The 25,344-nt window shown below is 44.3% G+C and overlaps 1 protein-coding gene across 3 annotated transcripts in view; it reads right to left on the reverse strand.

The window, feature by feature from the left end:
• LOC145351207 (protein EFR3 homolog B-like) overlaps positions 1 to 25,344 on the reverse strand; it is a 191,020-nt gene that overhangs the window by 119,415 nt on the left and 46,261 nt on the right. For all 3 annotated transcript variants that reach the window (XM_080200908.1, XM_080200907.1, XM_080200909.1), the window contains exons 6-9: positions 24,899 to 25,048; positions 11,772 to 11,906; positions 10,243 to 10,321; positions 6,120 to 6,255 (exon numbers count right to left, since the gene is read on the reverse strand). In XM_080200908.1, coding sequence (XP_080057034.1) covers positions 6,120 to 6,255; positions 10,243 to 10,321; positions 11,772 to 11,906; positions 24,899 to 25,048 — 500 coding nt within the window. The remainder of the gene's footprint in view (positions 1 to 6,119; positions 6,256 to 10,242; positions 10,322 to 11,771; positions 11,907 to 24,898; positions 25,049 to 25,344) is intronic.

Genomic DNA, 25,344 nt, shown 5'->3' on the forward strand with positions numbered 1-25,344 from the left:
ATGTCTGGATTTTCCTTAATCCTATCAGCCAAAGCCATTTCATGCCCTCTTTTTGCCCTTCTAACTCCCCTTTTAAGCTCTCTCCTGCTCTCTCTATATTCCTCCAGCGCTCTCTCCGTTCCCAGTTGTTTCGCCCTTAGATATGCCTCTCTCTTCTTCCTGACCAAGTCTTCAATACCCCCTGTAATCCTGTTATTCCCTGTTATTCTGACAATTGACAATGGTTTCATCGTCATCAGTAGATTCTTAATTCCAGATACTTTTTATTGAATTCAAATTCCACCATCTAGGATTCCACCATGGTGGGATTCAATTTCAGGTCCCCAGAACATTATCTCGGTTTCTGGACTAATAGTGGAGTGATAATTCCACTTGGCTGTCGCCTCCCCATAATAACTCTCCCGAAACTACATCATTGGACGATGTGTTAAATTTTAGGGAAAGGTTAAATAGCACAGGTGAATTGGTTAGACAACATTTAAAAGTTGCATGGTGTGTGATGAAACAGGAAATGGATAAAAAGTCAAAAATTCATAGTTTTGCAAGTAGACATAAAGTTTTAGCACTGTTACCAGTGGCAGAGGAACCTTTAAATGTAAGGTTTAGTGGGCCTTATCAAATTGAAAGGAAATTGAGTGAGGTGAATTATTTGTTAAGAACACCAGATAGAAGGAAACTCACAGAGTGTGTCATGTCAATATGCTTAAAAGTTATGTTGATAGGGAAGGAGAGCAGAAAGAGAAGGGTTTTGGGTTTACAACTTAGAGGGAAGAACTGAATTCAGATGACTCTGAATTTGATATTCCTCAAATTAAATTGGATAATGAGGACATTATTAAAAATTGGGATAAAGTATTCAGTGGCTTTCCAGAAGAAAATCAAACTGACCTGAAAGAGTTAATAATATTACACGGACAAATATGTGGGAATAAGTCGGGAAGTTCTAAAATGGCTATGCATGATGTAGATGTGGAAAATGCTGTTCCAATTAAACAACATCCTTATAGAGTTAACCCTCTAAAATTGGCACAACTTCACAGGGAGATTGAAGGTGTGCTTAAGAATGACATGATTGATGTGAGTTGCAGCAAGTGGAGCAGTCGGATGATACCCAATGATTGTGTGTGGACTATAGGAAAGTTAAAGCAGTTACAGAAACAGACTCTTATCCTATTCCATGACTGGAGAACTGCATTGAGGAAGTTGGACAATCAACCTTTATCTCCAAACTGGATTCACTCAAAGGTTACTGGCAGTTTCCTTTATCTGAAAGGGTGAAGGAGATTTCAGCTTTCGTGACACCAAATAGTTTTTCCCAATCCAAAGTTATGTCATTTGACATGAAAAACGCCCCAGCCACATTTCAACAATTAACCATTTCAGAGCTATCCAATTGTATGGTGTACGTAGACCACCTGGTGATTTTGAGTCAGACATGGAAAGATTACTTGAAGCATCTGGTGAAATTACTCGATTGGCTTCAGGGAGGTGGTGGATTTGGTGGTAAACCTGGCTAAGAGTGAGTTCCTCAGGCATACCATAGGATAGAACATAGAACATAGAACATAGAACATTACAGCACAGAACAGGCCCTTCGGCCCACGATGTTGCACCGACCAGTTAAAAAAAATGACCCACTAACCTAAACCAATCCCTTTTCGTCCATAAACCTATCCACAGATCTCTTAAACGCCCCCAAACTAGGCGCATTTACAACCTCAGCAGGCAGGGCATTCCAATCCCTCACCACCCTCTGGGTAAAGAACCTACCCCTGACATCCGTCCTATAACTACCCCCCCTTAATTTAAAGCCATGCCCCCTCGTGCTAGCTTTCTCCATCCGAGGAAAAAGGCTATCACTATCCACCCTATCTAAACCTCTAATCATCTTATATGTTTCAATAAAATCCCCTCTTAGCCGCCTTCTTTCCAGCGAAAACAACCCCAAATCCCTCAGTCTCTCCTCATTGGACCTCCCCTCCATACCAGGCAACATCCTGGTAAACCTCCTCTGCACCCTCTCCAAAGCCTCCACATCCTTCCTGTAATGTGGGGACCAGAACTGCACACAATACTCCAAGTGCGGCCGCACCAGAGTTGTGTACAGTTGCAACATGACGCTGCGACTCCTAAATTCAATCCCCCTACCAATAAACGCCAAGACACCGTATGCCTTCTTAACAACCTTATCTACTTGATTCCCTGGTTTATAATTCCCGGGGAAGTCTCTGTTCCCCTTCTTAAACAATGGGACAACATTCGCTAACCTCCAATCTTCCGGTACTATACCAGAAGCCAACGACGACCTGAAGATCAGAGCCAGAGGCTTTGCAATCACTTCTCTTGCCTCCCAGAGAATCCTAGGGTAAATCCCATCCGGACCAGGGGACTTATCTATTTTCAAACCCTCAAGAATATCCAGCACATCCTCCTTATCAACTGCAACACTGTCAATTCTACTCCCCTGCAACCCAGTGTCCTCCTCAGCTATATCCTTGTCCCCCTCTGTGAACACCGAAGAGAAATATTGGTTCAATGCCTCTCCAATCTCTTCCGGTTCCACACATAACTTCCCTCTGCTGTCTATAACTGGCCCTAATCTTGCCCTAACCAACCTTCTATTCTTGACATACCTATAGAACGCCTTAGGATTCTCCTTAATCCTATCAGCCAGAGTCTTCTCATGTCCTCTTTTAGCCCTTCTTAACTCACTCTTCAACTCCCTCCTAGCCAATCTAAAGTTTTCTAGTGCACTACCCGAGCCCTCAAGTCTCATCCGAACATAAGCCTCCTTTTTCTTTTTAACCAACGAATCAACTTTTTTAGTGCACCACGGTTCCCTAGCCCTACCAATTCCTCCTTGCCTGACAGGGACATACCTATCACAGACTCGCAGTAGCTGCTCCTTGAAAAAACTCCACATTTCGGACGTTCCCAGCCCCTGTAATCTCCTAGTCCAACCTATGCTTCCTAATTCTCTCCTAATAGCCTCATAATTACCCTTCTCCCAGCTAAAACTACTGGCCCGAGGTTCATGCCTATCCTTTTCCCTTGTAAAAACAAGAGTTAATGCGGAGTTCTCAAAGGGGGGGCGGTTTAGAATGGAGTTGAGGAGGAACTTCTTCACTCAAAGGGTGGTGAATCTCTGGAATTCTCTGCCCGTTGAAGTGGTGGAGGCTGCCTCGCTAAATATTTTTAAGACGCGGGTTGATGGGTTTTTGATAGGAGAGGGGATTAAGGGTTATGGGGAGAGGGCGGGAATGTGGAACTGAGCAACGACAGATCAGCCATGATCTTATTGAATGGCGGGGCAGGCTCGAAGGGCTGGATGGCCTACTCCTGCTCCTATTTCTTATGTTCTTAAATAATGAAGTTTTTGGGCTTGAATAGTTTTTACTGTAAATTTGTACTGAATTTTAGCAGCGTGGTAGCTCCACAGATTTACTTGTTGAAAAAGAGTAGCAAATTTCAGTGGATGGGGAAGTGTCAAAAGGCATTTGACAGCCTGAAGGTTGTGTTAACCACTGTTCCTGTATTGGCTACATCGAATTACACAAAACCATTCAAGGTGGCCGTTGATGTGAGTGGCATACTTTTACAAGAAGACGAGGAAGGAATAGAGCACCCTATTGGGTATTTTTCCAAAAAATTGAATGATTAGCAGAACAAATATTGAACAATTGAAAAGGAGACTTTGGGTTTTGTTCTGACTTTGCAACATTTGAACATTTATCTTGGCAGTAATTCGGAGAGACTGGTGTAAACTGATCGGCATCCAGTGATGCTTTGGAGAAAGTTCGGACTGAAAATGGCAGCCTGTTTCGACGGAGTCCATTATTGCAGCTGTTTAATTTAAAAATTAGACATGTGGCTGAAGAGAAAATGTGATTGCTGACACTGTCATAAATGTGAAAAAATGAAAGAAGGTTCGGTGATGGAAGACAACGACTAATATAAACTGTTACTATAATGTCTGTATATTTGGATGTTGTGTGAAATGTACGGATATTATAGATACAAACCTCTTACAAACTAATAAACTGAAAGGGTTAAAAACTGAAGCCATCTTTGAGTGTTGATGGTTTATTTTTTCTTTGAGGCAATGCCATGTGACAACTTCAAGAAAGATTTTTTTAAAATCATGTGGCTTATAGCTTCAGCGATGTCATTGGGGAGGAGCTAAACTGTGGCAGTCAGGTGATAGGAGCTTCAGTTTGTTTTGGGGAGGGTGTTGGAAGCAGTTTAGCAACAAGCTAAGAAACAGCCTCTCTCTCCCTGTTCTTCTTTGTTTGGTTCTGAAACTATTATTAGTTAGCTTAAGGGGAGGCTTATTGCCATCCTGCCTTAAAGAAGCTGTGTTTTGGGAAACAGATTCGATTACAACCTCTTCTGAGTTTCTTCACAAGGGATTTTCAGCATTTGAGCCAGGAGGCTGGATTCCTGTAACAAGTAGACATTACCCTGTGCTTATTTGGTGGGTTTTGTGTATTGGTGTTGGCTTTGGTTGGAACACAGTAGAGATATTTCCTACAGATTTATACATTCTTGTGATTGTTGTGTTTATTGTTTGTAATGGTTACAAGTTCTTGCTCAGTGTCTTACTTTATATGTCATCAATATTTCTTGAGAAGGTGAGAGGGCATGGGATCCAAGGGCCTTTGGCCTTGTGGATCCAGAATTAGCTTGCCTGCAGAAGGCAGAGAGTGGTTGTGGATGGGGCTTTTTCTGAATGGAGGTCAGTCACCAGCGGAGTGCCTCAAGGATCTGTTCTGGGACCCTTGTTGTTTGTCATTTTCATAAATGACCTGGATGAGGAAGTGGAGGGATGGGTAAGTAAGTTCGCTGATGACACTAAGGTCGGTGGTGTTGTGGATGGTCTGGAAGGATGGCAAAAGTTGCAGCAGGACATAGATAGGTTGCAGGACTGGGCGGAGAAGTGGCAGATGGACTTCAATGCGGATAAATGTGTAGTCGTCCATTTTGGCAGAACCAACGGGATGAACGAGTACACTATCAAGGGCAGAAGTCTGAGTAGTGTTGAAGAGCAGAAGGATCTTGGGGTCCGGGTCCACAGGACTCTTAAATTGGCCTCGCAGGTGGAGGAGGTGGTCAAGAAGGCGTATGGTGTACTGGCCTTCATTAATCGAGGGTTTGAGTTTAGGAGTCGGGAGGTAATGCTGCAACTTTATAAGACCCTTGTCAGGCCTCATTTAGAGTACTGTGCGCAGTTCTGGTCGCCTCACTATAGGAAAGACGTAGAAGCTATTGAAAGGGTACAGAGGAGATTTACAAGGATGTTGCCTGGACTGGGAGGCATGCCTTATGAAGTTAGGTTGAGGGAGCTGGGACTCTTTTCCCTGGAGAGACGAAGGTTGAGAGGCGACCTGATAGAAGTTTATAAAATGTTGAGAGGAATAGATAGGGTGGACTCTCAGAGGCTATTTCCCCGGGTTGAAATGGTTGCTACGAGAGGACACAGATTTAAGGTGCAAGGAGGGAGGTTCAGAAGTGATGTTAGGGGTAAGTTTTTCACTCAGAGGGTGGTGAGTGAATGGAATCGGCTGCCGTCAGTGGTGGTGGAGGCGAACTCGCTGGGGTCTTTTAAAAGACTTCTGGATGAGTATATGGGGTTTAATGAGATTGAGGGTTATAAATAGGTCTGTAGGTTGGTAGGTGTTGATGTGATCGGCGCAACTCGTGGGCCGAAGGGCCTGTTTGTGCTGTAGTGTTCTATGTTCTAATTTCTGAATTAAACTTTGTTTTCGATAAAAGCTCCTCGAGGATCAGTTGAATCACAGCTGGAGTGAAACCTCCCGTGCTTATCCTCACCAAATTCAACATAAAACATTACAGGTCAGGCGAGGTTCATAGAACATCTTGGAGTATCCAACCTGACTGAGAACAACAACAGGCAGGAAAATCAGTCATGATATCATTGCATTGTAGAGCAGGCTTGAGGGTCAATTGGTTAACCCCTGGATGCAATGGATGACATCCACCATATAATTTGCAAGACACAATCCAGTAAAGCCACCTACACAATAACTGCACTGTGTCCAACACTTAGTACACACTAATCAACACAAGACAACACGTGGAGTGAGAACCTTTCTACCCACCTACAGATCCACCAGCTGCGATGACAGCAGACTCCGATAACACTTCCACGATTCCAGTGCGCACTTTGGCAATGCTCTTACTGTTAGCATCCAGGTGGCCCACCAATTGCTGAATGACCAGGTGGGAATGCTGAGACTGGATTTGAGAGACAAAGAGTCAGTAAAAGATTCTTTAATAGCTATTGTTAACTTCTCCCAGTCCTAATGAAAGGTCATGATCTAAAACATCAGGTCAAATTCATTCCCACAGGAAGTAGTTGATGCCAAAACATTGAATATATTCAAGAGGCGGCTGGATATAGCACTTGGGGCGAACGGGATCAAAGATTATGGGGAAAAAGCAGGATTAGGCTATTGAGTTGGACAATCAGCCAGGATCGCAATGAATGGCAGAGCGGCTTGAAGGGCCGAATGGCCTCCTGCTCCTATCTTCAATGTTTCTATGTAAAAAGAAATTCTGGAATAGTATTGCCAGAGAAGGCAGTGATGTGTGGAATTCAGGGTGAGCAGAGTAGTGTTCTGTTATATAAGGTGAGGTTGGAGAGTCCAGTGAAGAGTGGTAGTAGGATAAATAGGGAAACTATCTCATCCAGGAATAATGTTTATCTTGAATAACGGGATTGCTGGATCATCGGTGGGGGCGATGCCTACTGTGGTTGAAAAGCAAATGGGGAATCAAACAACTGAGTTGTTAAAGGACACATATCCTGAGATTTTTCCTGATTGTGCAGTGACAAGATCACAAAGTCACCAGTTAAGGCAAGGGGAGAAATCAAAGAGTGGAGATAAGAAAATTATCAGGAACGATTTTTGATCAGATGATTGGAAAAGAAGAATAGGTGGAGGATGAGGTGGATATTTTTAGTTTGGGAAAATTGGCAGGGTTCCAACAGGAAGATGTAGAAACAGAAAGCATACACGGAAGAGGAATCTGAGTGTATATCAAAATACCTTAAAATGTCTGAATGAGGAAATGAAGACATTTATGTGTTCAGGTGGATGAAAAGCAGCCGGAAATTCATCAAGTGATATTGCCGGTAGGGTATAGAAAGGAGGGGTTGTGGGTATCACGTAAAGTGCCAGTAGGAGGTCATTTGGGAGTGAGGAAAACTCAAGCCAAAATACAAAAACATTTTTATTGGCCTGGACTGCATAAAGGTGTAGTTAAGTCTTGTTGGTCGCGTCACACATGTCAGATCATAGGGAAACTTTAAGCGCTGATAAAATCCATACCCTTAATACCCATTCCAGCATTTGACGACCCTTTTACCAGGGTCTGAATTGATTGTGTAAGATCCCTCCCTAAAACAAAAAGTGGAAATTAAAATCTATTGACCACAATGGGTGTGTCTCCTAGGTTTCCAGAGGCTAGGCCAATGTACAACATTATAGTGAAAGGGATTATAGATGAATTACTTCAATTTTTTTACTAGCAATGGACTACCCACAGAAATACAATCAGATCAAGGTTCAAATTTTACATCAAAGTTATTCAAGGAGGCTATGGATAGTTTAGGAATAAAATAATTTAAATTAACTGCGTACCATCCAGATTCACAGGGAGCGTTAGAGTGATGGCATCAAACTTTAAAGACAGTGTTGAGGGTTTCTTGTCAAGATTATCCAGAGGATTGGGATAAGGGAATTCCATTTGTGCTCTTTGCAATGGGGGATGCACTGAATGATTCAACTCAATCCAATCCTTTCCAATTGATTTTTGGTTATGAGTTAAGGAGACAACTGAAATTGGTTAAAGAGAAATTGGTGAGTGAGACTATGTTATTGGACTGTGTGTCAAATTTGAGGGAAAAGTTGAATGGAGCTGGTGAGTTGGTTAGACACATTTAAAAGTTCCTTCACCATTTCCCCAAGTCCCGTCCTACCTAATCTATCACACATCCTTTTCACCACAACCCCCAGTGGTCTTATCACACAGCCTGCACCTTTTCACATTACTTCTTTATTCCTATACCATTCAGAACCAATGTTCTGTGACATGTGGTTCATACCCTCGCTTCTCAAAACCTCTCCACCATTGACAAGAGTAGATAGAAGTATGATGGAATATTCACCATTAAATGCATGCAGCTGAAATAACACAGATCTTCAACACTGTCCAACATAGAGCCACAGCTTTGAAGAATCATCTGGACTTGAAATGTTAACTTGTTCTCTCTCTACATATCTGTTGGGATTCTTTGAAGATGTAATTACTAGAGTTGATAAGAGGGAGCCAGTTGATGTGGTATATTTGGACTTGACAAATTCCCGCGTAAAAGTTATCATGCAAGATTAAAGTGTATGGGATTAGGGGAAGTGCATTGAGATGGATAGACAACTGGTTGGCAGAGAGGAAACAAAGAGTAGGAATTAATGGGTGCTTTTCAAACTGGCCTGCAGTAACTAGTGAGGTGCCATAGGGACCAGTGCTGAGACCCCAGCTATGCACAATATATATTAATGATTTGGATGAGGGAACAAAATGTAACATCTCAAAGGTTACAGATGATACCAAGTTGGGTGGGAGGGTGAACTGTGACAAGGATGCAGAAATCCTTCAGAATGATCTGGACAGGTTGGTGAGTGGGTAAATCAATGGCAGATGCAGTATAATTTGGATAAATGTGAAGTTATTCATTTTGGAAGCAAAAACAAGGCAGCAGATTACTACCTGAATGGCAGTAAATTGGGAGAGGGGAGTGTTCAGAGGGATCTGGGTGTCCTTGTGCACCAGTCACTGAAGGTAAGCATGCAGGTTCAGCAGGTGGTAAAGAAGGCAAACAGCATATTGGCCTTCATTGTGAGAGGTTTCGAGTACAGGAGCAGGGATGTGTTGCTGCAATTATACAGGGGCCTTGGTGAGGCCACACCTAGAGTATTGTGTACAGTTTTGGTCTCCTTTCTTTTGCTCTGGAGAGAGTGCAGTGAAGGTTTACCAAGCTGATTCTGGGGATGGTGGGACTGATGAATGAGGAAAGATTGACCAGGTTAGGATTGTTTTTGCTGGAGCTCAGATAAGGGGAATGAGGGGGGGAATCTCAGAGATTTATAAAATTCTAACAGGACCAGACAGGGTAGATGCAGGGAGGAGATTCCCGATGGTGGGGGAGTCCGGAACCAGGGGGTCACAGTCTGAGGATTCAGGGTAGATCATTTAGGACGGAGGTGAGGAGACATTTCTTCACCCAGAGAGTGGTGAGCCTGTGGAATTCATTCCCACAGGAAGCAGTTGATGTCAAAACATTGAATATATTCAAGAGGCGGCTGGATAGAGCACTTGGGGCGAATGGGATCAAAGGTTATGGGAGAAAGCAGGATTAGGCTATTGAATTGGATGATCAGCCGTGATCGTAACGAATGGCAGAGCAGGCTGGAAGGGCAGAATGGCCTCCTGCTCCTATCTTCTATGTTTCTATGTTTCTATATGCTGCCAGACCTGCTGAGTTTACCCAGTGTTTCTGATTTTATATTGAAGCAGTTGGTTAATTGGAACCCCCGGCAGACGGTTTAATCCATCCCTTCAATATTGGAGTACTGTTGATACCGTGTGTACCAGACACAGTTATACCGCTGCAACAGAATCTCCCAGGCCCACAGCTTTACCAACAAAAGCAGGGACTTCCTAGAATCACTGTCAGCACCAAGTTCACTTTCAGGAACATACTATTCTAATCCAGACACAAATCCGTGTTTCTTTATTGTCGCTGGGTCAATATTCTTGGCATCACTGAAACAGAACCATTAATCACTAAAAAAACTGCACTGCTTCAGAGAAGGTCCTTTGCCTCAAAGTAACCGGGACAGACAATAAATAGGGCTGGCACAATGTGTCTAATAAATGAGTGCATCTATTGAGAATCTGTCCACCAATGCACTGCACTCAGTTCAGCAATTTTGAAATGATCATTTGAACAATGTATTTCAAAACCTGACAGTGACCCACACACCTAGTGTATGTCCTTGAAAGTGAGGAGATAGGATCAGGATTATTTCCTGTTCCTGATAAAAGGACATTAAGGAAGATGTGATAGTTTCTTCATTAATATTTTGATTAATACAGAGAACTCAACATGTAGACATTTAGAATGCAAAATTTAGAGAAACCTGAAGATCATCCGCTTACCTGAACTGAATACATGATGATTTTGAAGCAGCGAACTGCAAACTGCTTGGGCTCCCACAGTGAATGGTTATCTAAGTGCCTGAGGAACAAATTATAAAGATTAATATAGTAGCCTATCCTGACAATGGCTTATGACAAATTCACCTTTGCCTCTAACCTTTATTGTTATCAAGCATTAATATATCACACTTCTTTCCACATCTCTCCATGACCTCATCTCTACCCCCAATTCCAATTTTGTCCTCTTGCACATCCCCAAATGTAACTGTGCCTCCATGGTGACCATGCCTGCAGATACCTGGGTGCCAGGCTCTTGCATTCTCTTCCTAACTCTTCCTGCCTTTTTTACCTTGTGTTCCTCCTTTAAAATGTTCCTTAAGCCAAACACGTTGACCAGACTGTTGGCTATTTTCTTCAATATCTCCTTATGAGCTTTGATATCAAATTTTGTTTAAGAATGCACCTGTGAAGCAGCTTTGAAAAGTTTAATTAAGTTACAGATCTTATACCATTACAGATTGTGTTGTCTGTATCGAGATTCTAGATTATAATCTACAATCCATTATAGTTCATGGATGTGGAAGGAGATTAAATGGGTGGTAGTCAGTGGTAAGGGGAGACTGTAGATGGGAGTGTGGGACGGGGTGAAATGGGTGGGGTATTTTTTATTAATTTGTGGAACGTGGGTGACACTGGTTGGGCAGCATTTATTGCCCATCCTAGTTGCCCGAGAGCAGTTTTGAGTCAACCACATTGCTGCAGCTCCAGAGTCACATGTAGGCCAGACCGGGTAAGGATGGCAGATTTCCTTCCCTAAAGGATATTAGTGAATCAATGGGCTTTTCTGACAACTTGCATTAGTTTCATGGTCATCAGTAGATTCTTCATTCTGGATATTTTTTATTGAATTCAGATTCCATTATCTGCCGTGGTGGGATTCGAACCTGGGTCCCCAGAACATTCACTGAGTTTCTGGAATAACAGTCTAGCAATAATGTATAGGGCGGCAAGGGAGCCCTACCATTAGCACTGCAGTTTCACAGGGGCCTGGGTTCAATTCCTGGCTTGGGTCACTGTCTGTGCGGAGGGGGTTTGCACGTTCTCCTCGTGTCTGCGTGGGTTTCCTCCGGATGCTCCGGTTTCCTCCCAAGTCTGAAAGATGTGCAGGTTAGGGTGCATTGACCCAAATAAGTGCCAGAGTGTGGCGACTAGGGGAATTTCACAGTAACTTCACTGCAGCATTAAAGTAAGCCCCAGTTGTGACTAACAAATTAACTTTAACTTTTTAATGCCATTGTCTCCCCTTGGAGGCAGGAGAGTCAGTGATACGGGGAGAGTGGAAATGGGATTGTGGGAGAGAGTTAAATTTGTGTTGAGTTAGTGATAGCAGAGGTGTACATGGGGCTGTGGGAGGGGATTAATGGGTGATAAAATCAGTGATGGTGTATCACACTGGTGATAGCAGCAGACACACTGTCCAGTCTGGGACCCTCTTCCTTCAACATTATGTAAACAAACACGTCACGTACATTAAAACGGGTTTGATGGCGTTCTTGATGTTTCCATATACAGCCCGTCCCAGCAGCTCCCGGAGACAACCTTCTGCCACTGCTGCTGGACTCTCCTTCTCCTTCTCAGTTGCTTGCAGTGGTGATGGAGAACGGCTGAAAAGGTTCGTTAAGGAGAATTAGAATTCATTGGGTGGAATCCAGTTGAAATTAAAAAACAGGATGGAAATTTTACAGCTGATGGATTGTGAACAAGAAGCAATGTAGGTCAGTGAACACAGCAGTAAATGGTGCAAGGGATTTGGTTTACAACAATATACTGTCAGCAGGGTTTTAATGAGCTGTAGATTCCAGAGCTTTTCAAATAGCAGGCTGGCCAGCAGAGAGTTTGAAAAGTCTAGAAGCGGAGAGACCTGGTTGGCAGTTTCAGCAGCAATATAACTGGAAAGGGAATCGGTGACGTTAGTAATGGAGGGTGTATCGGGTTAAATGGTCAGCTCGAGATTGAAAAAGGCACTTTGGCAATAATCTGACTCAGCCGGATTTGGGCAGTTGTGGAACCGAGTTTTGGCAAGAGAGCCCAAGCTCAGCACCATAAAGGTGGAGACGTCATAGAACATAGAACATAGAACATAGAACATTACAGCGCAGAACAGGCCCTTCAGCCCACGATGTTGCGCCGACCAGCTTTTAAAAAAAAACAACACTAACCCACTAATCTAAACCAATCCCATTTCGTCCATAAACCTATCCACAGATCTCTTAAACGCCCCCAAACTAGGCGCATTTACAACTGCAGCTGGCAGGGCATTCCAGTCCCTCACCACCCTCTGGGTAAAGAACCTACCCCTGACATCAGTCCTATAACTACCCCCCCTTAATTTAAAGTCGTGCCCCCTCGTGCTAGCTTTCTCCATCCTAGGAAAAAGGCTATCACTATCCACCCTGTCTAAACCTCTAATCATCTTATATGTTTCAATAAGGTCCCCTCTTAGCCGCCTTCTTTCCAGCGAAAACAACCCCAAATCTCTCAGTCTCTCCTCATAGGATCTCCCCTCCATACCAGGCAACATCCTGGTAAACCTCCTCTGCACCCTCTCCAAAGCCTCTACATCCTTCCTGTAATGTGGGGACCAGAACTGCACACAGTACTCCAAGTGCGGCCGCACCAGAGTTGTGTACAGTTGCATCATGACGCTGCGACTCCTTAATTCAATCCCCCTACCAATAAACGCCAAGACACCGTACGCCTTCTTAACAACCTTATCTACTTGATTCCCAACTTTCAGGGATCTATGTACACATACACCTAGATCCCTCTGCTCCTCCACTCTATTCAAAGTCCTCCCGTTAGCCCTATACTCAACACATCTGTTATTCCTACCGAAATGAATTACCTCACACTTCTCCGCGTTAAACTCCATCCGCCACCTCGCGGCCCAGCTCTGCAACCTGTCTAAGTCACCCTGCAAACTATGACGCCCTTCCTCACAATCTACCACACCTCCGACTTTGGTGTCATCAGCAAACTTACTAATCCACCCAACTATACCCTCATCCAGATCATTAATAAAAATTACAAACAGCAGTGGCCCCAAAACAGATCCCTGAGGCACACCACTCGTAACCGAACTCCATGATGAAAATTTACCATCAACCACCACCCTCTGTCTCCTATCTGCTAGCCAATTCCTGATCCAATTCCCTAGATCACCCCCATCCCATACATCTGCAGTTTCTGCAGAAGCCTACCATGGTGAACCTTATCAAACGCCTTACTAAAATCCATATACACCATGTCAACTGCCTTACCCCTATCCACCTCTTTGGTCACTTTCTCAAAGAACGTCAGGAAGAGATTTACCAGTCAATAAACTGGGAATCATGGAATCTCACAGCACACAAGGCAGTCACTTTGCCTCTACGCCTGCTCCTGAACACTCCAATTCTTCCCACGCTCCTGTCTTTTTATCCATAGTCCTGCAATTTTGTTTTGAGTACGTATCCAATGTCTTCTGAAAATGACAGTTGAATCTGCTCTAACTGCCCTTGAAAGCAGCACATTCCAGATAACAACAAGCCACTGATGAAAAGGATTCTCCTCAGCACCCCTTCTCATTCTTTTTTGTCAATTATCTTAAGCATGTGACCTCTAGACACCAACCCTCCTGCAACTGGAAACAGTTTCTCTTTATTCACTCCATCAATAACCTATTAATTGTCCCCTTTGTCCTCTGTGCTGTGAGAAGATCAAGTCGAGCCTCACCAGTTTCTCTGCATAGAATACAGAACATAGAACACTGCAGCACAGTACAGGCCCTTCGGCCCTCAATGTTGTGCCGAGCTATGTCCAATCCCAAGATAAAGCTATCCCACTCCCTATCATTCTGGTGTGCTCCATGTGCCTATCCAATAACCACATGAAAGTTCCTAAAGTGTCCGACTCCACTATCACAGCAGGCAGTGCATTCCACACCCCAACCACTCTCTGAGTGAAGAATCTACCGTGGACATCCCTCCTAAATCTCCCACCATGAACCTTATAGTTATGCCCCCTAGTGACAGCAACATCCACTCGAGGAAATAGTCTCTGCACGTCCACTCTATCAACCCCTCTCATCATCTTATAAACCTCTATTAAGTCGCCTCTCATCCTCCTCTGCTCTAAAGCGAAAAGCTCCAGCTCCCTCAACCTTTCCTCATCAGACCTACCCTCCAAACCAGGCAGCATCCTGGTAAATCTCCTCTGCACTCTCTCCAATGCTTCCACATCCTTCTTATAGTGAGGTGACCGGAACTGAACACAATATTCCAAATGTGGCCTCACCAATATCTGGTATAGTTGCAGCATAACCCCACGACCCTTAAACTCAAACCCCCTGTTAATAAACACTAACACACTATAAGCCTTATTCACGGCTCTATCCACTTGAGTGGCAACTTTCAGAGATCTGAGGATATGAACCCCAAGATCTCTCTGTTCCTCCACATTCCTCAGAACCCTGCCGTTGACCCTGTAATCCGCATTCAAGTTTGTCCTACCAAAATGAATCACCTCGCACTTATCAGGGTTAAACTCCATTGGCCACTTTTCTGCCCAGCTCTGCATCCTATCAATGTCTCTTTGCAGCCTACAAGAGCCCTCCACCTCATCCACTACTCCGCCAATCTTGGTGTCATCAGCAAATTTACTAACCCACCCTTCAGCCCCCTCTTCCAACTCATTGATAAATATCACAAATAGCTGAGGACCCAGCACTGATCCCTGTGGGACACCGCTGGTAACTGGCCTCCAGTCTGAAAATTTTCCCTCCACCACCACCCTCTGTCTTCTATGAGACAACCAGTTACTTATCCAATCGGCCAAATTTCCTTCTATCCCGCACCTCCTTACTTTCTTCATGAGCCTACCATGGGGAACCTTATCAAACACCTTACTAAAATCCATGTATACAACATCAACTGCTCTACCTTCATCCATACACTTAGTTACCTCCTCAAAGAATTCAATCAAATTTGCGAGGCAGGACTTACCCCTCACGAAACATGCTGACTATCCCGGATTAAACTACATCTTTCCAAATGATCATAAATCCTATCTCTCAGGACCCTTTCCATTAACTTACCGACCACTGAAGTAAGACTAACTGGCCTATAATTACCAGGGTCATTCCTGTTTCCTTTCTTGAAGAGAGGAACAACATTTGCCACTCTCCAGTCCTCTGGCACAATCGCTGTGATGATGTGGGTATGCCGGCGTTGGACTGGCGTAAACACAGTAAAAAGTCTGACAACACCAGGTTTTAGTCCAACCTATTTATTTGATAATATACTCACAAGCTTTCGGGGTTAGCCCCTTCGTCAGGTGAATGGAGAGTTCTGGCCTCAGACAGAGCATATAAAGCACAGACAGTTTAGAGATTACTGATTAGAATGCGAATCCTTACACCTAACCTGCTGTTCAAGACCTGAAGTGGCTGATAATGTGAGTGGAAGGAGCATTGATCACAGTTTAAAGAGATGTGTATTGTCTCCAGACAGTACAGTAAGTGAGGTTTTGCAAACCCAGGCAAGTCACGGGGGTTACAGATAGTGCGACATGAACCCAAGATCCCTGTTGAGACCGTCCTCATGTGTGCGGAACTTGGCTATCAGTCTCTGCTCAGCGACTCTGCGCTGTCGTGTGTCATGAAGGCCGCCTTGGAGAATGCTTACCCGAAGGTCAGAGGCTGAATGCCTGTGACCACTGAAGTGTTCGCCAACAGGAAGGGAACAGTCTTGCCTGGTGACTGTCGAGCGATGTTCATTCATCCGTTGTCGTAGGGTCTGCATGGTCTCCCCAATGTACCATGCTTCGGGACATCCTTTCTTGCAACGTATCAGGTAGACAATGTTGGCTGAGTTGCAAGAGTATTTACCATGTACCTGGTGGATGGTATTCTCACGTGTGATGATGGTATCCATGTCGATGATCCGGCATGTCTTGCAGAGGTTGCTGTGGCAGGTTTGTGTGGTGTTGTGGTCACTGTTCTCCTGAAGGCTGGGTAGTTTGCTGTGAACAATGGTCTGTTTGAGGTTGTGTGGTTGTCTGAAGGCAAGAAGTGGGGGTGTGGGGATAGCCCTGGCGAGATGTTCGTCTTCATCAATGATATGTTGAAGACTCCGGAGAAGATGTCGTAGCTTCTCCGCTCCGGGGAAGTACTGGACGACGAAGGGTACTCTGTCCACTGTGTCCTGTGTTTGCCTTCTGAGGAGATCGGTGCGGTTTTTCGCTGTGGCGCATCGGAACTGCCGATCTATGAGTTGAGCACCATATCCTGTTCTTATGAGGGCATCTTTCAGGGTCTGGAGGTGTCTGTCACGATCCTCCTCATCTGAGCAAATCCTGTGTATACGGAGGGCTTGGCCATAGGGAATGGCTTCTTTAACATGTTTAGGGTGGAAACTGGAGAAGTGGAGCATCGTGAGGTTATCCATGGGCTTGCGGTACAGTGAGGTGCTGAGGTGACCGTCCTTAATGGAGATGCGTGTGTCCAAGAATGCAACTGATTCTGGGGAATGGTCCATGGTGAGTCTGATGGTGGGGTGGAATTTGTTGATATCATCATATAGTTGTTTCAGTGATTGTTCACCATGAGGCCAAAGGAAGAAAATGTCATCGATGTATCTAGTGTAGCAACCCCGAAAGCTTGTGAGTATATTATCAAATAAATAGGTTGGACTAAAACCTGGTGTTGTCAGACTTTTTACAATCGCTGTGGACAGTGAGGACCCAAAGATCAAGGCTAAAGGCCCTGCAATCTCATCCCTTGCCTCCCAAAGAATCCTAGGATGTATCCCATCTGGCCCGGGGAACTTGTTGACCTTCAGGTTTTTCAAAATTACGAATACATCTTCCCTCAAAACGTCTACCTCCTCATCCTATCAGCCTGTATCTCACTCTCATCCTCAAAAACATGGCCTCTCTCCTTAGTGAACACTGAAGAAAAGTATTCATTCAACGCCTCTCCTATCTCTTCTGACTCCATGCACAAGTTCCCACTACTATCCTTGACTGGCCCTAACCTCACCCTGGTCAGTCTTTTATTTCTCACATAAGAGTAAAAAGCCTTGGGGTTTTCTCTTATCCGACCCGCCAAGGACTTCTCATGCCCCCTCCTAGCTCTCCTAAGCCCTTTCTTTAATTATCCTTGGTGCCATTCCTGTAAAACCTTTTGACTGAGAATTGGGTAGAATATTCGAACTGAACCAGTGTTTTATGAAAGTCACAGCGTCTTCCAGCTCCTGGCAGACAATGAACCGGTTCAATGATCCCTAAAACCTTCCTCAATTACTCAAGTACCAATTTCCAGCCTGTCTTTCATTGCAGCACAAATTCAACATTAACAGATTCTCGTGTTTAAAAATGCAAGTGCATTTTCTTTGCAAAAAAAACCTGAAGATAGAGAAATAAATCACCCAATTCCCAAACAAAATCACATCCAGAATTGTCCTTTTTCTCACACCCACAACAAAAGACAAACATTCCTTTTGGTGAAACAAGCTGATAAATTGGATCGACCCACTGGAGCTTTGAGATTTCCTTTCCACCAAAAGTTTAGATTTCTATCTTTAATTGGTAATCGTTTTTGCTCAGACTCTTTGTGGAATGTAAGTTATCTCAAAGGGATTCATCATCAATATAACACTCAGTTGGGAGATTTCCTTCATCATTTCCCCATTTAATATTTCCCCTACTGTTTTAGATACAAATAAAACCTACTAACGTAAGGGTCTCTGCAGCCAGGCTGCTTTTTATGACTCATCTTATCCTTGGCTTCCCAGTCAAGGGACACACTTGTCATTAATTATTATTAAACCTGCTGCACTTGAAAATCTATTAACATGATTTGTGTGTGAGGTGACACTGAACACAAACAATTTGATATTCTGAAGGTCACTCACAGATGGAAACTTGAGTCGCCATTTCTTCACATGTAAGTTTCTTAAATATTTTGATCACCTGTAAGCTATCCTTGACTTTGGGATGCTACATTATTGTACTCAGCTCAAGAACATCAAAACTTGCATCTGATCTCGGTCTGTGTGCCCAGCCAGTTTCACTGTCCCATTGTATTTCCCAGCTGCTTTCTCTAATCTTTGGAAGCATCAGCATTGTTTTGCAAAGGGTGAGTCCCACTGACTGCAATCGGATTAAACTTTCCAAATATGGTGCTAATGCAAAGTAACCTCAGACCAAGATAGTTTTATTTTTAATCCAGCATATATTATTTAAAGGCCCCAGTAGCTTAACTTCCAACCTTGAAGTCCTATTCATGTCAATATACTCAGTTTTGAAACTCATTAGTACCATACCCTAGAAAGTTACCCACATTCAGGAGGATGTCTGTGTCCTGCCAAGGTACCAGTAAAACATGGCAGGATCTGACCTCAGCTGGAGACAAGCCAATCTTAACACTGATCGATCTGAAAGGTTTACACTCCAGAAACATCATTTAAACCACATACACACTTTTTCAATTTGTAAAGTTTTCCCTCTGCCTCTGCTGCCTCCTCAGGAGGTTTGAGAAACATTTTCCTCTGGAGGTGGTCACCCTGTAGAAATGCAGCCTTCACATTTATCGCGTTACATTCCCAGATGAACATTGCCAATAGGCCCAAAACAATTTTCAAAAATGCTTTTCCTGCTGGGCAAGTCCACTCTGATGTCTTCATCCAAATTTAGGAGCAGGACTTTCTGCCTCTTGGGCCTGCAAGCCCTGGGCCACTAGCCTAGCTTTAGCATTATAAGTGCCATGTGGTAGGACCTATTCTGCGTAGACCTACCAATGTAGTAACACTGGCTGACCGATTCTGGAATTTCTGAATATACATCAAACTTCCTGCAACTGTCCAACTCTCCCTATTTAACCTCCTGTAGCTTTATCCCCTAACCTAGAACATAGAACATAGAACTGCATAAAAATGTGATTGACTTTTGACACTCTTGTCACACATATCAGGTAATAGAGAAACCTCAAACAGTGATAAAACCAACACCCACCCATTCCATCATTTGAGGAACATTTTATAAGGCCCGTATTTGATTGCGTAGATCTCCTCCCTAAAAGAAAAGGTGGGAATCAATATCTATTGACCATAACGGATGTGTCTGCTAGATTTCCAGAGGCCATTCCATCGCACAACTTTACAGCAAGAAGGATTGTGGAGGAGTTACTTCAAGTTTTTTATGTGATATGGATTACCCACAGAAATACAATCATAACATAAGAACATAAGAACATAAGACATAGGAGCAGGAGTAGGCCATCTAGCCCTTCGAGCCTGCCCCGCCATTCAATAAGATCATGGCTGATCTGTCGTGGCTCAGTTCCACTTTCCCGCCCTCTCCCCATAACCCTTAATCCCCTCTCTTATCAAGAACCCATCAACCCGCTTCTTAAAAATATTTAGCGAGGCAGCCTCCACCACTTCAATGGGTAGAGAATTCCAGAGATTCACCACCCTTTGAGTGAAGAAGTTCCTCCTCAACTCCATTCTAAACCGCCTCCCCTTTATCTTGAGGCTGTGCCCCCTAGTCCTACTGTCTTTTTTGAGCGGGAAGAGACTCTCCACCTCTATCCTATCCATCCCATTCATCATCGTATACGTCTCAATGAGATCTCCCCTCATTCTTCTAAACTCTAACGAGTACAAGCCTAGTTTATTCAGCCTCTCCTCATAGCTCAACCCCCTCAACTCCGGTATCAGCCTAGTAAACCTCCTCTGCACTCCCTCCAGGGCCAAAGTATCCTTGCGCAGGTGCGGCGCCCAAAACTGCACACAGTACTCCAGCTGCGGCCTCACCAATGCCCTATACAGCTGCAGCAAGACCTCCCTACTTTTATATTCAATCCCCCTCGCTATGAAGGCCAGCATCCCATTCGCCTTCCTGACCACCTGCTGCACCTGCAAGCTGGGTTTTTGCGACTCATGCACAAGGACCCCGAGGTCCCTCTGCACCGTCGCCTGCTGCAGTTTTTCGCCTCGTAAGTAATAGTCCTTCCTACCATTTTTCCTACCAAAGTGGACCACCTCACACTTGCCAACATTAAATTCCATTTGCCATTTCCTGGCCCATTCGCCCAGCCTATCTAGATCCTTCTGCAGACTCTCCACACCCTCCGCACAATTTGCCGTTCCCCCAATCTTGGTGTCATCAGCAAATTTCGACACCCTGCACTCGGTTCCCTCCTCCAGATCATCTATATAAATGGTAAATAGCTGAGGCCCCAGCACCGACCCCTGGGGCACTCCACTAGTCACCATCCGCCAATCTGAATAGCACCCATTGACCCCCACTCTCTGCCTCCTATTTGACAACCAATCCTCTATCCACGCTAACACCCTACCCCCAACTCCATGTCCCCTGACCTTCTGCAATAACCTCTTGTGAGGTACCTTGTCAAACGCCTTCTGAAAATCCAGAAAGACCACATCCACCGGCTCTCCTCTATCCACTGCCCTAGACACATCCTCATAGAACTCCAGTAAATTTGTCAGACACGACTTCCCTTTAATGAAACCGTGCTGCGTCTGCTCTATCAAGCAATTCCCTTCAAGATGCCTCGCAATTTCCTCCTTAATGACGGATTCTAACATTTTACCTACCACAGATGTTAAACTAACCGGCCTATAATTCCCCGCCTTTTGCCTGGCACCCTTCTTAAACAACGGCGTAACATTAGCCGTTTTCCAATCTTCCGGCACTTCCCCGGAATCCAGCGACGTCTGGAAAATAACCACCAAGGCATCCACTATCCGCCATTTCTTTCAGAACCCTCAGATGCATTCCATCCGGTCCTGGCGACTTGTCCACAATCAGCCCCTCCAGTCTGTCGAGCACCACCTCTCTAGTAACAGTAATGTCATTAAGACCCTCCAGTCCTACCACCTTTCCATCGCTAACACCCGGCAAATTATTCACGTCCTCCTCCGTGAAGACAGAAACAAAAAAGTTATTCAAGACCTCAGCCATTTCCTCATCCCCTACCACTAGGTCCCCTTTCTCATCCTCTAAAGGACCAACGTTCACCCTAGCCAGCCTCTTCCTTTTTATATATTTATAAAAACTCTTGCTATCCTTTTTTATATTAAGTGCTAGCCCAGCCTCATAGCTTCTCCTACCCTCCTTTATCAACTTCTTTGTCAATCTTTGTTGACATTTAAACCTTTCCCAATCCTCTTCTCGCCCACTGCTCTTAGCTACTCTAAATTCCTCCGCTTTTAATTTAACACTTTCCTTCACCTCCTTCGTTATCCACGGCTTATTACCTCTCCTCCTACTGTCCTATTACAATCAGATTGAGGATCAAATTTTACATCAAAGTTATTTAAGGAGGTTATGGACAGCTTAGGAATAAAATAATTTAAATCAACTGCTTACGTCCAGAATTGCAGGGACCATTCGAGTGATGGCATCAAACTTTAAAGACAGTGTTGAGATTTCTTGTCAAGATTATCCAGAGGATTGGGATAAGGGAATTCCATTTGTGCTCTTTGCAATGGGGGATGCACCGAATGATTCAACTCAATCCAATCCTTTCCAATTGATTTTTGGTTATGAGTTAAGGAGACAACTGAAATTGGTTAAAGAGAAATTGGTGAGTGAGACTATGTTATTGAACTGTGTGTCAAATTTGAGGGAAAAGTTGAATAGAGCTGGTGAGTTGGCACTACAAGATTTAAAAATGATGAAACAGGAAGTGGATAAGAAATCAAAAATTCGTATTGTTGCTAGTGGGGATAAAGTCTGAGTATTACTACCAATGGTAGGTAAATCTTTAAAAGCAAGGTTTAGTGGGCGTTATCAAGTTGAAAGGAGTTGGAATGAGGTGAATTATTTGATAACAACGCCAGATAGAAGGAAAGCTCTCTGAGCGTCCTGTGAATATGCTCAAACAGTATTTTGATAGGGAAGGAAAGCAAAAAGGAAATGTGTTAGTGGCTACAACGCAGAGGGAAGAACCAAATCCAGATGATTCTAAATCTGACATTCCTCAAATTAGATTGAATAATGAGGAAGTTATCAGAAATTGGAATAAATTATTTTGAGTTACTTTCCAGAGGAAAATCAAAATGACCTGAACAAGTTGTTAAGATCACATGGGGAGAGATGTGGGAATAAGCTGGGAAATACTAAAATATTTTACTAGATACTAAAAATAATTGTGAATGAGGCAGTTGTAGAAAATCTTCTTCCCGTTGAATGATATCCCTGTCGGCAAAAACCTTTATAAAATATATTTTAATCAAGTTCCTTTGCAGGGTTTTGTCTGTGCTGTGTTGTCTGCAGCTGGTGTCCTCTCGTTATTACTGAAGCAATATAATGGACAACATACTGATTTTAATCTGGATTAATGCAGTGTTCTGTGGTTTAATGGTCCTTTGGGGATTGCTGAGTGGAGTTTGATTGAGGTTGATTGATAGTTTATGTCCTGTGGGACTCTGCTTCAGAGAAATGTCCAGTGTTAGTTTCATTTCTCAGTTGCTGCTAGAAGCTGGTGGGAGCAGACAGTGTCTCTCCCTCACTCTCTCTCTCCAGAAGCTTGCCGGAAGTTCCAGGACTGGGAAGCCTCGGAGAGTTGATCAAACATTAAAGGGCTAATCACAGAAAGTGTAAAAAAGCTGAAAATCCAGCACACTTGTTTCTATTCCAAGTCTGAAGAAGGGTGTGTATCTGTGACTGGTTTTACTTGGAACAGCAGAGATAGCCAGCTGTTAGGAGTTGCACAATGTCATGTTTAATTCTTGTAATTGGTAAAAGTTACGCTAAATCTTCTTGTTATATTTAAACTGTGCTTTTAAATAAACTTTGATTGATAAAATGCTTCCTAAGTGGATCACTTGAATCATACCTGGAGTGAAACACTTTATGCTCACTAATGCCAAAATCAGACTGAGGGTTTTAACAATATCTTCTTCCTATAAAGGCTGACAATGCAATGAATGCTTCCAACAAATCATCCTTTTTCAAAATTTACCCAAAAATTGTAATGGAAGAGTCAATTCCTCTTCCGTATCCCAGTTATCCATATCCGATTCTGAAAATAATCTTGATCTTACTTTTTATTCATCCTGTGCAGCCATTGGACTGTGGCCATCAGATCTGGAGGCTCCATGACCCACAGAAGCAACTGCAGGCAGGGAAGGTCATCCTCACAGCTCTAGCACGCTATCCTCACAGCTCTAACACGCCATCCTCACAGCTCTAACACGCCATCCTCACAGCTCTAACACGCTATCCTCACAGCTCTAACACGCTATCCTCACAGCTCTAACACACCATCCTCACAGTTCTAACACGCTATCCTCACAGCTCTAACACGCCATCCTCACAGCTCTAACACGCTATCCTCACAGCTCTAACACGCCACCCTCACAGCTCTAACACGCCACCCTCACAGCTCTAACACGCCACCCTCACAGCTCTAACACGCCACCCTCACAGCTCTAACACGCCATCCTCACAGCTCTGACACGCCATCCTCACAGCTCTGACACGCCATCCTCACAGCTCTGACACGCCATCCTCACAGCTCTGACACGCCATCCTCACAGCTCTGACACGCCATCCTCACAGCTCTAACACGCCATCCTCACAGCTCTAACACGCCATCCTCACAGCTCTAACACGCTATCCTCACAGCTCTGACACGCCATCCTCACAGCTCTGACACGCCATCCTCACAGCTCACACGCCATCCTCACAGCTCTAACACGCCATCCTCACAGCTCTAACACGCCATCCTCACAGCTCTAACACGCCATCCTCACAGCTCTAACACGCCATCCTCACAGCTCTAACACGCCATCCTCACAGCTCTAACACACCATCCTCACAGCTCTAACACGCTATCCTCACAGCTCTAACACACCATCCTCACAGCTCTAACACGCCATCCTCACAGCTCTAACACGCCATCCTCACAGCTCTAACACGCCATCCTCACAGCTCTAACACGCTATCCTCACAGCTCTAACACACCATCCTCACAGCTCTAACACGCCATCCTCACAGCTCTAACATGCCATCCTCACAGCTCTAACACGCCATCCTCACAGCTCTAACACGCCATCCTCACAGCTCTAACACGCTATGCTCACAGCTCTAACACGCTATCCTCACAGCTCTAACATGCTATCCTCATAGCTCTAACACGCTATCCTCACAGCTCTATCACGCTATCCTCACAGCTCTAACATGCTATCCTCACAGCTCTAACATGCTATCCTCACAGCTCTAATGCGCCACCCTCACAGCTCTATATTTAACTTTATACTTGGCTTTTTGAGGGTGTTCCTGGTTGATAGTGAAGCTCTTTCAGTGGTGTCCATGTCTTTCAGCGGAATTGCCAATGTTTTCCAGCTGTCAGATCAGGCAGTTGGTCACCACCAGTAAAATTGCTCAGCCAATCAGACTGTCAGCAAGTGTGACCTCACAGCCTTCATTTTGTCCTGGCAATGGAATCCCAAGGCCCAGCGTCAATCCCTGCTCCAAATGTTTGCGAATTAAAGCTCCCTGAGTAGTTACAGGCTCCAGGCTTGGCAAGAGGAAACGAGAGAGTGGAAAGGCAAAGAAAGAGGAAGGGAGAAACAGCAAGGCTTACCTCTCAGCTTCCTCCGCTTGCTGCAAGTTGAAAAGGAGGGATGGGACAATCTTATCCATGTGCTGGGGTTCCCAGATGTTGGCCTGCAGTTCATCATTGACTGTCTTCCTCACCACACCCTGCAGGCCCTTTATTCCAGCCATACGGATCCTGATGGGGAGAATACAATAAACTATATCAGAGATTTCACTGCATCTTTACAGTAACAAAGGAGGCCACTCGGCCCATCAAGTCCTCACTACTACTACTCAAAGAAGAATGAACAAAGAACAGTACAGCACAGGAACTGGCCCTTCGGCCCTCCAAGCCTGTGCCGATCATGATGCCCAAACTAAACTAAAAACCCTTCTGCCCTCACTCGGTCTGTATGCCTCTATTCCCTCCCTACTCACGAACCCATCCAGATGCCTCTTAAATGTTGCTAATGTGTCTGCTTCCACCATCTC

The sequence above is a fragment of the Carcharhinus amblyrhynchos genome, chromosome 12 (assembly GCF_965287045.1).
Source record: "Carcharhinus amblyrhynchos chromosome 12, sCarAmb.v2.hapA, whole genome shotgun sequence".
Classification (NCBI taxonomy): Eukaryota; Metazoa; Chordata; class Chondrichthyes; order Carcharhiniformes; family Carcharhinidae; genus Carcharhinus; species Carcharhinus amblyrhynchos.